Source organism: Oncorhynchus masou, chromosome 25, assembly GCF_036934945.1.
Source record: "Oncorhynchus masou masou isolate Uvic2021 chromosome 25, UVic_Omas_1.1, whole genome shotgun sequence".
Classification (NCBI taxonomy): Eukaryota; Metazoa; Chordata; class Actinopteri; order Salmoniformes; family Salmonidae; genus Oncorhynchus; species Oncorhynchus masou.
In genome coordinates, this window is record NC_088236.1 from 26965351 (window position 1) to 26980006 (window position 14656).

A 14656-nucleotide genomic window follows, 5' to 3' on the forward strand; every position below is an offset into this window, starting at 1 on the left:
AAAAGTGTTGTTTAAAGTTTGCCACAAGCCACCTGGGAGACACACCAAACATGTGGAAGAAGGTGCTCTGGTCAGATGAAACCAAAATTGAACTTTTTGGCAACAATGCAAAACGTTATGTTTGGTGGAAAAGCAACACAGCTCATCACCCTGAACACAACATCACCACTGTCAAACATGGTGGTGGCAGCATCATGGTTTGGGCCTGCTTTTCTTCAGCAGGGACAGGGAAGATGGTTAAAATTGATGGGAAGATGGATGGAGCCAAATACAGGACCATTCTGGAAGAGAACCTGATGGAGTCTGCAAAAGACCTGAGACTGGGACGGAGATTTGTCTTCCAACAAGACAATGATCCAAAACATAAAGCAAAATCTACAATGGAATGGTTAAAAAATAAACATATCCAGGTGTTAGAATGGCCAAGTCAAAGTCCAGACCTGAATCCAATCGAGAATCTGTGGAAAGAACTGAAAACTGCTGTTCACAAATGCTCTCCATCCAACCTCACTGAGCTCGAGCTGTTTTGCAAGGAGGAATGGGAAAAAAATTGTCTCTCGATGTCCAAAACTGATAGAGACATACCCCAAGCGACTTACAGCTGTAATCGCAGCAAAAGGTGGCGCTACAAAGTATTAACTTAAGGGGGCTGAATAATTTTGCACGCCCAATTTTTCAGTTTTTGATTTGTTAAAAAAGTTTGAAATATCCAATAAATGTCGTTCCACTTCATGATTGTGTCCCACTTGTTGTTGATTCTTCACAAAAAAATACAGTTTTATATCTTTGTTTGAAGCCTGAAATGTGGCAAAAGGTCGCAAAGTTCAAGGGGGCCGAATACTTTCGCAAGGCACTGTGTATATATATATATGTGTGTGTGTGTGTGTGTGTGTGTATATATATGTATATATATATATTGTTTGCAAACTGATATGTGACATGTATTAATGCCAAAATAACATGCAAAACAGGCTAGCCCCCCCCCCAACAACAAAAACATATTTTTATTTTTTTATTTATTGCAAACAATGTGTGGGTAAAACAGGTGTAACTCTGCCCCACCTGCCTCTAACTACCTTAGAGGCAGTGTAGGGCAGGTGGCTGACTGTAAGAAAGCCTAGCTATGGAGGGACTAATCAGCATCATGTGACAGATGGATCATATGAGTTTAAGTGCTAATCGTTGTACTTTTTTTTTGGTAGCTTCAGGTATAGCTCAGGTGAATGGTAGAGAGCTGTAGAACAAATGTATAATATTTTCACACTTGTGTTATCAAACAACATTCAGATGTACATTTGTGTGTGTGTGTGTGTTGTCAATAGGAAGGAGAGAACAATGATAAGTTCTTTACACACCCTCGGAACCCCAAGGCGCTGGCAGCGTACCTATTTGCTCACAACCACCTGTTCTACATGATGGAGCTGCTAACAGGAGTCCTACTGATGGTCCTGTCACTCTGTGAGGCTCCTGCTGTACCATCACTACGCCTGGATGTTTACGTGCGTACACACATACTACCACTGACACATGTCTACATCACTCTGGAGCTGCTGGGTTAGAGGTTAACTTCTTATGGTATAGGGGACGCTTGTGTCCCACTTGGGGGGAAAAACAGGGAAAATGCAGCGCGGCAAATTCAAATAATGATATAAAATCAAACATTCATTAAATCACACATGTAAGATACTCAATTAAAGCTACACTCGTTGTGAATCCAGCCAACATGTCAGATTTTAAATGTTAATGACAATGAGGGTAGCATATTTCAAACCTGCAGGCACTACACAAAACGCTGAAATAAAATATAAAACATGCATTACCTTTGACGAGCTTCTTTTGTTGGCACTCCAATATGTCCCATAAACATCACAATTGGTCCTTTTTTTCAATTAATTCCGTCCATGTATATATCCACAAAATGTCAATTTATAAAGCGCGTTTGATCCAGATAAAACAGCTTACAAAACATTTCAAAAGTTGCCTATAAACTTTGCCAAAATATTTCAAACTACTTTTGTAATACAACTAGGAATTTTTAAACGTTAATAATCGATCAAATTGTAGACGGGTCAATCTGTATTCAATACAGCAAGTAAACAAACCATGCTCCTTTTTACGTCTTGCACAACTCAATAGTGTAATGTTGTTCCAGGATGTGCTTCTTCTTCGTTGCACAAATGAATAACCTCAACCAAATTCCAAAGACTGGTGACATCCAGTGGAAGTGGTAGAAACTGAAAAAATGGTTCCTATCAAATATCCCCTGGCAAAGACAACTGGGGGAGCAGTCAGATGCAAAAAAAATAAAACAATTCTAAACAGTTAGTCCTCAGGGTTTTGCCTGCTACATAAGTTCTGTTATACTCAGACATGATTCAGTTTTAGAAACTTCAGTGTTTTCTATCCACATCTACGCATATTATTAGTATCTTATATTCCTGGCATGAGTAGCAGGAAGTTGAAATTGGGCACGCTATTTATCCAAAAGTGAAAATGCTGCCCCCTATACCTTAAAAGGTTAAAGGTTGTATTTTGTTTCTATAGGTCCATGCCACTCTGGAGTTACTGGCTCTGGTTATGGTGGCGTTTGAACTGTGTATGAAGCTGCGCTGGCTCGGCTTCCACACATTCATCAGACACAAGAGGACCATGGTGAAGGTAAATACCTATCTGCATAGAAGTGAAACTCCAGTCCCAAAAATTGGAGCATCCCAAACGCATCGTATAGATTACAAATAAGAATGGTCCCAGAACAGTGCCCTGAGGGACCCCTTGTGACCTTTTTTTACTCACAAGAGTGACAAACTCTCACCTGTCAGTTGGTTTAAAAAAATGTGTAGTTCCACCATTTTATATGTCTGACACTTGGTCTGTCCTGTGTGTAGACTTGTGTGCTGCTGCTCCAGTTTGTGGAGGCCATAGTGGTTCTGATCCGGCAGACATCGCACCTGCGTGTGACCAGAGCTCTCAGACCCATATTCCTGGTGGATTGCAGATACTGTGGTGCCGTGCGAAGGTATACACACTTTTTTTTAAATTAAGTCACTGAGAAATGTTGTTTGCAAAGTGTGAATAACGGTTGTGTGTTGTCATCCTCTTGTCCAATCAGAAACCTGCGTCAAATTTTCCAGTCCCTTCCCCCTTTTATAGACATCCTGCTGCTGCTGCTCTTCTTTATGGTCATCTTTGCCATCCTGGGTGAGACACACACACACCATTTTGGATGTTCTTCAAGGTTGAAAAAGACATTGATCCTTGATGAGTCTCCAAAAACAGTGGACAATTGAACAGTGGAAATTAAATAATTTATAATTTACAATCTCAAAATGAATAAAATCCATTCTCTTCTATTGTGCCTGTGTGAGTATGGCTCTGTTCTCTCTCTCTACAGGCTTCTGTCTGTTCTCCCCTAATACTTCTGATCCAGTGAGTGATAATGACATTTGCTGTATGTTGTGCCTCTGTAGAAGTCTGCTCGTCTTGTGCTAGCTGGAGTGGTCTACCTTATACTAGTCTCATACCGTTTTGTCTGGTGTTCTCTCTCCTCAGTACTTCAACACTCTGGAAAACAGCATCGTGAGTCTTTTTGTGCTCGTGACCACAGCAAAGTAAGGCTCCGATACCACACACACACACACACACACACACACCAACTCCTGCTTTACACATCAGTCTGTATAATAGTCTGATGTTTCATACTCTGACTGTTTTATACTCTGACTGTTTTGATTGTATTACTCTCTAAAGACAGCCTGATGCAGTGTTTCTGCTGCATTCATTTAGCTGTGACGCTGCGCCACGGCAAAAAAATAACAGTTTAACATCATAGTATTTCTACCAAAGAAACTTTCAGTAAAGTTTTGTTATGTGCATTTGCTTTTCCTCAGTAAATAGATCTGTCTGGGTACAACACCATTCTAAAGGTTATTTAGCTGTTTGCTTTGGGCCACTGTGGCGGCTAAACCTGCCTGCGTGCGAAACACACTGCACCGTCCTCCAAACAGCACGCTAGTCACATGCGGCTCGAAACACAGGTCACTTGAATCACTTCAGAGTGCACCGCCTTCAGTCGGAGAGAGAGCGCGCCATATTAGGAACTCCGTCATCCTCAGGTCTCACCCCTCACTTACTCAAGTCTCACCCCTCCTCAAGCCTCACCCTCCCCTAGTCAAATATCGGTGTCAAGTACCAGCGGCGTATCGCAGTTTTGCGAGGCCCCCTGCAAGGTCAGAGCAACAAAAAAAACAACCAATCAAAAGCAGCAAACTTCTTGCAATTTAACCATGTGGCATAGAGAAAAAATAGCCGTTTTAAAGCTAATTTCATGTTATTCTACCATGAGGCTGAGAGTTTCATTTCCAGCTAACTTCCATTTTGCAATGGCTTATGACATGTTCATATGCTATCTGGGCCCCCAACCAAAAATAAATACACTGGACTGCAGCTCCAGTTGTCAGAAAAGGGAGACAGTAGGGCAGGTAGCCCACTGTCTAATTAAAATGATTCATTTTGGAATACAATGCCCCCCCCCCCCCACTGCTACTAACAAATGGCCTGATGATATTGTATTACCAAAAACAATACACTATGAATATTTGCTGAAACTGCTTCTCCAATAGAAATCCCCAATCACACTTGTATGGTGACGTTAACTAGCATAGCTCATGCACAGAAACAAGTCAATGGGTCTTACGGTCGTGCCGCGTCAAACTGCACATTTGCAGGCCGTTAAATGAAAGGCACTCCTTCGATATAAAGTTGTTTTTGACAAAAATGCTTCAGTTCGTCACTTTCACAAGGTTGTAGTAATGACAGGTTCAGCTACTTAAAATATTGTCTCAAATCTGTTTAGCCTTTTAGAATTAGATAAAAATTAACAAGGAAGGGCACTTTTTTTTCACTTCTCCCATTAACTTGCCAAATCCCGGTCTCGTCTGTCGAGCCTGCTTCACGACGTGTTTCACGGAAGCATTGCGATGTTGCGCCTCTGGGTTTGAAAACTCCATGGTATTACTCCCAAGACAGAATGGTGCCTGTTGAGATTTTATTCATCTCTAAGTATTGTGCCTGTTGGGATTGTATTACTCTCTCAAGACAGCATAGTGCCTGAGGAGGCTGTATTACTCTCTCAAGACAGCATAGTGCCCGAGGAGGTTGTATATCTCTCTCAAGACAGCATAGTGCCTGAGGAGGTTGTATATCTCTCTCAAGACAGCATAGTGCCTGAGGAGGCTGTATTACTCTCTCAAGACAGCATAGTGCCCGAGGAGGCTGCTTTCGACAGCATAGTGCCTGAGGAGGCTGTATTACTTTAGTGCCCGAGGAGGTTGTATTACTTTCTCAAGACAGCATAGTGCCTGAGGAGGCTGTATATCTCTCTCAAGACAGCATAGTGCCCGAGGAGGCTGTATTACTCTCTCAAGACAGCATAGTGCCTGAGGAGGTTGTATATCTCTCTCAAGACAGCATAGTGCCTGAGGAGGCTGTATTACTCTCTCAAGACAGCATAGTGCCCGAGGAGGCTGTATTACTCTCTCAAGACATCATAGTGCCTGAGTAGGTTGTATATCTCTCTCAAGACAGCATAGTGCCTGAGGAGGCTGTATTACTCTCTCAAGACAGCATAGTGCCCGAGGAGGCTGTATTACTCTCTCAAGACAGCATAGTGCCTGAGGAGGCTATATTACTCTCTCAAGACAGCACAGTGCCTGAGGAGGCTGTATACCTCTCTCAAGACAGCATAGTGCCTGAGGAGGTTGTATTGCTCTCTCAAGACAGCATAGTGCCTGAGGAGGTTGTTTTGTGCTCTCAAGACAATATAGAGCCTTATGAGACTTCTGGTGTGTCCTGTTTCCTCTAGCTTCCCAGATGTGATGATGCCAGCGTACTCTCGCAACCGCTGGTCCTGTGTCTTCTTCATTGTCTACCTCTCCATAGAACTTTACTTCATCATGAACTTGGTATACACACACACAGATTCACTATGTTGTTTCCCACCTGTGCACCCTATGGCCATGGTATAACACTGTGTGTGTTGCAGCTCCTGGCGGTGGTGTTTGATACGTTTAACGGTGTTGAGAAGATGAAGTTTAAATCTCTGCTGCTTCACAAACGCTCTGCTATCGACCATGCCTTCCAACTTCTGGTCAGCAGACAGGTACATACACACACACGTTTAGCCCCCACCTAAAGTGTCTGTAAGCTGTGGTAACTTATGTATAACTGTTGCATTTCGTGTGTGTGTGTGTGTTGTCTCCCCAGAGGCCAATGGGTGTGTCTCTGAAGCAGTTCGATGGTCTGATGCGTTTCTACAGACCTCGTATGTCATCCAGAGACCGCTTCCTCACATACAAGGCCCTCAACACTGCAGGAGCACCCATGCTCAGGTAACACACACACATACACCCATGCAAACATCACAAGCAAACACACACATACTGTAAGTGTTGTTGTTTTAAAGAAGTCTTTGTGATGTTCTGTTGCAGCCTGGATGACTTTTATAAGTTCTATGAAGTCATCGGTCTCAAATGGAAGGTAAGCCTAACACACTGTCGTGACGTGATGACTATTAATCTGATGACTATTATATATCTTATCAACTGTTTAATTGTTACTCAAATGTAACAATTAACTCATTTGAAATTTGGGGCACCACGGGAAGAGTTACCATCCTGATTTAAACTCGAAAGATGTATAGCTATCTCTTACATCAATAACAGTCACTTATTAATCATTACCTCATATCAGTCTCATTCTGAATGTCGTAGACCTCTTGAATCTGCAAGAACTCCAGCATTTTCTGATTAAATCAATTGGGGTAGAAATGAATCATTTATTTACTAAATAAATAATAACACAGAATACACATACACACTTACATGAGATAAAAGTCCCTAGTGGACTGACAAGATATGATTGCTTGTTACGCATATGGAGAGGGAGAGGTGGGTAAAGAGAGGGAGAGACAACACTTGGATACATTGGAACCTACGCTCAAAGGAATAGTAATACTTTGCACATGAACCACCGCTCATTCAGATAAGAAATGCAATGTATATATTTACACGTAGATGTCTTTCTCTGTCGTCTCTCTGTTGAAACCAATCGATCGGTCTATGGGGTGTGGCTTGATGTAAGGCTTTGGTTGTCCACCAGAGGTCAAATGTCCTTAGTTGTAGAGCTTCTCTGATAGTGAAGTGTTTGTTAGAATAGATACTTCAGTTGCACCAATGGTTGTCTGAGATGGGATTCTTCCTTCCCACCTCAAGTTCGAGGACCACTTTTACATGCACAGCTGCAGAATGTGAATGTTTCTGGTCTCGTAGTGGGGGTTATCTTCTCACTTCGTGTTGGTTTTCAGAGTTTCCATCCATTTCAATGTATGGACCATGGTGTCACGTCTTTTGGCCTAACCATTTTCAGCCTTGTAGCCACCGCTCCACACTGTCTAGTCTGAATGTAAATTTAGTTACCAAGGCTTTTATACTCAGGTAAAAAGGGGGTGTTCCATCACGCTGACACAATGGGTGTGGTTACTGACTAGGTAAAAGTTATGAAAAACAATTATCTAATTTAGAAGACATTTATAACTTAACTAAAATACTCTCATACTTAATCGTATGTTTTATACAACATCTAGATGTAAACTTGACAAATAGAATGTGTACCCTTTCCGAGTTAGTTATTTCGTTATACCATCCTTAATGACATTGCAAAATAATAAACATTATGACATGATTATTCTTTAGATCACCACTGACCATTCTTAACATTCCTATCTTATAAATATTGTTCCCATTTTAACTTTCTGGACAAAAAGGTTTTGGCGGCCAAAGTCTCTCTACACAAAGCACATTTTTTCCCCCAATACTGCAGGGCAGGAAAGACCCTTTTGTGGCATACAATATATGACCGGGTGTTAAGGTTTCAAAACCAGCACCTCTCCGTCAGCCATTTGCCAAGCTGATCTGGAACCTTTGATCCTCACCCAGGAGAGAGTCATGACAACACACACACACACACACACAATTATCCCATTTCTCTGTGTGGATACCTGTACCTGTATACACACCTCTCTGTGGCGTTTGTGTGTGTGATTGTACTCTGTAGGCACGGCGGAGCGGGGAACACTGGTTTGATGATCTTCCACACACTACTTTTCTTATCTTCAAAGGTGATTCTTACTTTTTCCATTCTATCTTCCATCCATCCATCTAATGCTGTGTTCCTCTTATCTGGGGTGACTCAGACTGACTGACCTCCTTCTGTTTATGTTTCTAACAGGCATCAACCTGCTGGTCAAGTCTAAAGCCTTCCAGTATACCATGTGTAAGTGGACATCCATTTATTAGTAGTTTATAGTACTATTATCTGTGTTGTCATCCTATGACAAATCTTACTCTAGGACAGCCTAACTCTCCTCTCTCTCCTCTCTAGATGTGGTGGTGGCCGTTAACGGAGTGTGGATCTTAGTAGAGACCTACATGTTGAATAGTAAGAGTCTTAGTAGAGACCTACATGTTGAATAGTAAGAGTCTTAGTAGGGACCTACATGTTGAATAGTAACTAAACCTATTCCCAAACTATAAAGTACATTTAATGCAGATTCTCTATTGAGCATGCTTTTTAGTTCAGGACTAGACTCAATCTGTAAGGTTGTTTCTGATCTCTGTCCTGGCCCCTCCCCCTGCAGGTGGATTCTCCTGGTCCAGAATGGTTCCCTGGAGCTACATCGTCTTCCTAACGAGTAAGAACACTCTCTCTCTCTCACACACACACACACAGAGCCACCTCCTCTTTGTCACTAGTGAAAACACACATTTGTACTCCCCCTCTTTCTCAATCTCTAGTCTATGGGGTGGAGGTGTTGTTAAAGATAACAGGCTTGGGGCCGTTGGCCTACTTCAGCTCTGGCTGGAACCTGTGAGTACCGACCATTAAACCCTAACACCTTACCCTCAACCATTAGCATGTCCACTGTGATTATCTAGTAGCCTAGTAGCCATCAGTGTCTCTGTGTTCGCCTCACCAGGTTTGACTTCTCTGTGACTGTGTTTGCCTTTCTGGGCTTGATTACTCTGGCCTTCGACATGGAGCCCTTCTACTTCATTGTGGTGCTCAGACCGCTGCAGCTACTCAGGTGGGTTACTATGACAACACACATCTATGTTTTCAGGGGTATTTTGTTAGGTACATGTTATATGTAGATTTTATAAATATTGTATTGATCATCACGCGTAAGTGTGTGCACTCCACTTGTAAGTGTGTGTTTTCTCGCTCAGGTTGTTTAAGATAAAGCAGAGGTATCGCAATGTGTTGGACACCATGTTTGAACTCTTCCCAAGGATGGCAAGGTAACGCCTTTACTTCCTGACCTCTGAACCATAACCCACTATATTTACATACAAGGCAGGTATGAGACTTTTAATAAGAACTTTTGTGTGTGTGTGTGTTCTCAGTCTGGGGCTGACACTGATTATCTTCTACTACTCCTTTGCCATCGTGGGGATGGAGTTCTTCGCTGATGTAGTTTACCCTAACTGCTGCAAGTGAGTCACACACACACAGTTTCCTCATACACACAGTTTCCTCACACACTCAGTTTCCTCACACACTCCACACACCAACCGGTAAGTCTACCCTGACACGTTGTTTGAGGCAGAGCCTACCACAGACTATGAATTCTACAAGGATATTGGAGCTCTAGTAATATGACTACAAGATGGCTATCTTGGTTCACATGGGTTTCAGTTATGTTATTTCTCTCTCTATTCTCTCTTTATCTACTCTATTTCTCTCTCACTCCTCTCTCTACTCTATTTCTCTTTCTTACTCATCTCTCTCTCCACTCTCTCACTCCCCCCTCTCTCTCCTCTCACTCCCCCTCTCTCCCTCTCACTCCCCCTCTCTCTCTCACTCCCCCCCTCTCCCCCCCCCCTCACTCCCCCCCTCTCTCACTCCCCCCCCTCTCTCACTCCCCCCCCCTCTCTCACTCCCCCCCTCTCTCTTTCTCTTTCTCTCTCTCTCTTTCTTTCTCTCGCTCTACTCTATTTCTCTCTCGCTCTACTCTTTCTCTCTCATACCCCCCCCTATCAGTACCAGTACAGTAGCAGATTCCTACAGGCAGATCAATGTAACCATAGGCAACAGGACGGTGCTGGACGAGGGCTACTACTATCTCAACAACTTCAACAATATCCTCAGCAGCTTTGGTAAACACATGCGCACACAGTAGTCGACACTAGGCAGTTCCCTGTTATATATACTGAACAAAAATATAAACACAACATGCAACAATTTCAAATATTTTACTGAGTTACAGTTCATACATGGAAAACGAATTTGAAATAAATTCAGTAGGCCCTAATCTGTGGATAACACATGACTGGGCAGGGCTGCAGCCATAGATGGGCCTTGAAGGGCATAGGCCCACCCACTTGGTAGCCAGGCCCAGCCAATCAGAATAATGTTTTCCCCACAAAGGAGCTTTATTACAGACAGAAATACTCCTCAGATCCCCCCCACTCCCGTCAAGATGATCCCGCAGGTGAAGAAGCCGGATGTAGAGGTCCTAGGCTGGAGTGGTTACATGTGGTCTGCGGATGGGACGCCGGTTGGACGTACTGCCAAATTCTCTAATATGAGTTTGTAGAGAAATTAACATTAATTTCTCTGGCAACAACTCTGGAGTCAGCTTGCCAATTGCACGCTCCCTCAACTTGAGATATCCGTGGCGTTGTGTGACAAACTGCACACTTTAGAGAGGCCTTTTATTGTCCCCAGCACAAGGTGCACCTGTGTAATGATCATGCTGTTTAATCAGCTTCTTGATATTCCACACCTGTCAGGTGGATGGATCATCTTGGCAAAGAAGAAATGCTCACTAACAGGAATGTAAACATTTGTGCACAAAATCTAAGCTAATTAAGCTTTTTGTGCAGGTTTTTTGCAGCTCATGATACATGGGACCAACACTTTACATGTTGTTTTATATTTTTGTTCAGTGTAATAAAGTGCTAGGGATTGAGTTGGAATTCAGGATCTCTCTCCATCTCTTCTCTGCAGTGACTCTGTTTGAGCTGACTGTGGTAAACAACTGGTACATCACCATGGTAATACTCTGTTCGTCCTTACAATGAATGCTGCCTATCTGATTAAACGTGCTGCCTGACTGTCAAGCTTGTCCAGCGTTGTGATTGGTTGCTGAGGTTGATTGACAGTTGCTGTCCCCTACCCTACAGGAAGGAGTGACATCCATGACCACTCACTGGAGCCGCCTCTACTTCATGACCTTCTACATCGTCACCATGGTAAGACCGGTTTGTATGTGTGGACGTACACTACCATTCAACAGTTTGGGGTCACTTAGAAATGTCCTTGTTTTTGAAAGAAAACCACCATTTTTGTCTATTAAAATAACATAAAATTGATCAGAACCATGTAGACATTGTTAATGTTGTAAATGACTATTGTAGCTGGAAACGGCTGATTTTTAATGGAATATCTACATAGGCGTACAGAGGCCCATTATCAGCAAACATCACGCCTGTGTTCCAATGGCACATTCTGTTAGCTAATCCAAATGTATCATTTTAAAAAGGCTAATTGCTCATTAGAAAACCCTTTTGCAATTATGTTAGCACAGCTGAAAACTGGTGTGATGATTGAAGAAGCAATAAAACTGGTCTTCTTTAGACTAGTTGAGTATCTGGAGCATCAGCATTTGTGGGTTCAATTACAGGCTCAAAATGGCCAGGAACAAAGAGGTTTCTTCTGAAACTCGTCAGTCTTTTCTTCTCAGAAATGAAGGCTATTCCATGTGATAAATTGCTAAGAAACTGAAGATCTTGTACAACGCTGTGTACTACTCCCTTCACAGAACAGCGCAAACTGTCTCTAACCAGAATTGAAAGAAGAGTGGGAGGCCCCGGTGCACAACTGAGCAAGAGGACATTTAGTGTCTAGTATGATAAACAGACGCCTCACAAGTCCTCAACTGGCAGCTTCATTAAATAGTACCGGCAAACACCAGTCTCAAAGTCAAAAGTGAAGAGGCAACTCCGGGATGCTATTTTATGTTATTTTAATAGACAAAAATTGTGCTTTTCTTTCAAAAACAAGGACATTTCTAAGTGAGCCCAAACTTTTGACCAGTAGTGTATGCTTGTTTTTGTGTGTGCAAGCATGTGTAATAATTTCCCTCTGTCCTCTCTAGGTGGTGATGACCATCATCGTTGCCTTCATCCTGGATGCGTTTGTGTTCCGTATGAACTACAGCCGGAAGAACAAAGAACCACTGTTAGATCCTGAGGGTAAGTCTGTGTGTGCGCGAGTGAACGGTCAAAGTAAGATGAGAGTGGTGTGTGTGTGTGTGTGTGTGTGTGTGTAAAGATGGTGTTTGTGTGGTGTAGATGAGAACAGTATAGTGTTTGAAATGTGTGTGTTTGTGTGGTGTAGATGAGAACGGTATAGTGTTTGAGGCAGAGGTGAGTCGTGACGAGGCGTTGGCCACTCTGGAGCTGTATAAGAAGACGTGTCCAGGGCTCTCCTCACTTAACTCTCTACAGGGAGTACTGCTGGCCATGGACCGCAGTGGGGTGAGAACACACAGACCTACACTCACAAATACACGTGCACACAAACCCCGTCCTACACTCTTACAAATATAGACACGTGTTTGTGTGTGTGTAGAGCTCGTCTCTGGTGTATCTGGGTCGGAGGTCGCGGACCAAGAGTGACCTCAGCATGAAGATGTACGAGGAGGAGATTCAGGTGAGTCACATTGCCATGACAATCAGAACCCTGCAGACTGCTCCATCTTAGATGCCACTTTAAATGAGACTCGATGTAGCTGAAGACAGGATGTTGATCTTCCCTCAATGTCTAACCAATGGGATTACACAAATGACTATTTTTCTGACTTGTCAGCTGTGACACTTTTCTTGTGTGTGTGTGTGTGTGTGTGTGTGTGTAGGAGTGGTATGCTGAGTACTCCAGAGAGAATTTACCCCAGTCAGACAGAAGCCTAGTGGAGAGAGAGCTGGACATCCCTCCTCCCTGCCCTGAACGAGAATCCTAACCCCAGCTCAACTCACAAGCACCAACTAATACTCACTGTTTCTCTCTTTCAAACACACCTCTTTGACTTCAGTCATCATGCCACAGAACACTCTGAACTAAATGTTTTCCACAATGACAATACGGAGACACACTCAACACTCCATCTCTTCCTTCCCTCCCTCCACCCATCCTGAGGGATTGTACTCTGGCATCCTGTTGGACAGTCGGGATGTGGACAGATGTGATGTCACTGGACTACAGCCTGGATCCGTGTTGATATAAATCATGTTGTTTTCTCTCTGACTGGATCGCAGTGCTCAAACAGGTTTAAGAGCTTTATCTAACCCCAACCCTTACAGGACTTAGTCTGCTGATGCATGGCTTAGAGGTCAGGGTTTTTAAGTGTTAGGGTTAGGCCCTCTAGCTGTGAGACAGAGCTGATGTTCAGGACCTGAGTACGATGAGACACTAGGATGGGATTTCACAGTACTCTTTTTTTGTTTTTACTGCACGGAGAGGACACATCTGGACGGGGAACGGACACACATCATAGAGATAAATAGAGGACTAGTGCCCAAAAGCCTGGTGTAGCCTGGGCAATGCCATTGAGGACTTTAACCATTTTGAAGTAGTCAATTGGGTGGGACTTTCTATGGTTTAAGGAAGGAACAAATCGTTCTATCCAGGTCATCAGGAAGGACCAGCCAATGAATTATACTCGTACCCAGACATTCCATAACTGCATGTGGCATTAAATCACTAACCTTGGCTTTATACCTGTTCAAAACACACTCCAGGTGGCAGTAAATCACTAACCTTGGCTTTATACCTGTTCAAACACACTCCAGGTGTCAGTAAATCACTAACCTTGGCTTTATACCTGTTCAAACACACTCCAGGTGTCAGTAAATCATTAACCTTGGCTTTATACCTGTTCAAACACACTCCAGGTGGCAGTATGCCAAGTTTGTAGAAGTAGTAAAAATAGGAATTGATTACTGCAAAATGGAGAATGCCTCAATGGTGCTGCCAATGCTCTGACACTAATGGGACAGATACAATGTTACATCCTCCATCTCTATGAGATGAACACTGCTGCATGTCGATACACTCCACAGCCTATTTTGTAGCCACTCCCCTCCTGTGTTCATTCGTCATTGGACTGTCCTGGCATCAAGACACGCCCACCCTGTCTGCCAGTAGTAATCTCAAGCCACTACACACACCCCTCAAACCCCTGCACCTGTCCAGTAACCTACAGCTATATCTCCTAACCAGTGTTTCAACAAACCTAAGACAGTACTTTTATAACTTGTCAGTGTATTAAATGAGGAATAATTTAAATAAATGTTTGACTTTGTCAAGTGCATTTACATAGCTACCTTAACTGACTTGCCTAGTTAAATAAAAATAAAAAGTTAAGAACAAATTCTTATTTACAATGATAGCCTACCCCGGACGATACTGGGCAAATTGTGCATCGTCCTGAGACTCCCAATCACGGCCGGTTGCGATACAGCCTGGATTTGAACCACGGTGTCTAGTGACGCCTCAAGCACTTAGATGCAGTGTCTTAGACCGCTGCACCACTTAGACT

General features: G+C 43.1%; 1 protein-coding gene across 2 annotated transcripts in view; it reads left to right on the top strand.

Annotated features, from left to right (window-relative positions):
- Positions 1-14488, top strand: part of tpcn1 (two pore segment channel 1) — a 27384-nt gene extending 12896 nt beyond the window's left edge. For both annotated transcript variants that reach the window (XM_064937097.1, XM_064937095.1), the window contains exons 3-27: positions 1323-1499; positions 2545-2658; positions 2886-3016; positions 3110-3198; positions 3392-3426; positions 3550-3608; positions 5861-5960; positions 6041-6157; positions 6262-6386; positions 6486-6534; positions 8110-8173; positions 8284-8328; positions 8437-8493; positions 8693-8746; positions 8850-8922; positions 9032-9139; positions 9282-9353; positions 9459-9548; positions 10096-10211; positions 11065-11111; positions 11241-11309; positions 12215-12311; positions 12457-12596; positions 12691-12771; positions 12974-14488. In XM_064937097.1, the coding sequence (XP_064793169.1) occupies positions 1323-1499; positions 2545-2658; positions 2886-3016; positions 3110-3198; positions 3392-3426; positions 3550-3608; positions 5861-5960; positions 6041-6157; positions 6262-6386; positions 6486-6534; positions 8110-8173; positions 8284-8328; positions 8437-8493; positions 8693-8746; positions 8850-8922; positions 9032-9139; positions 9282-9353; positions 9459-9548; positions 10096-10211; positions 11065-11111; positions 11241-11309; positions 12215-12311; positions 12457-12596; positions 12691-12771; positions 12974-13078 (2214 nt within the window). In that variant the 3' untranslated portion in view covers positions 13079-14488. The remainder of the gene's footprint in view (positions 1-1322; positions 1500-2544; positions 2659-2885; positions 3017-3109; positions 3199-3391; positions 3427-3549; positions 3609-5860; positions 5961-6040; positions 6158-6261; positions 6387-6485; positions 6535-8109; positions 8174-8283; positions 8329-8436; positions 8494-8692; positions 8747-8849; positions 8923-9031; positions 9140-9281; positions 9354-9458; positions 9549-10095; positions 10212-11064; positions 11112-11240; positions 11310-12214; positions 12312-12456; positions 12597-12690; positions 12772-12973) is intronic.
- The last annotated feature ends 168 nt before the right edge of the window (positions 14489-14656 follow it).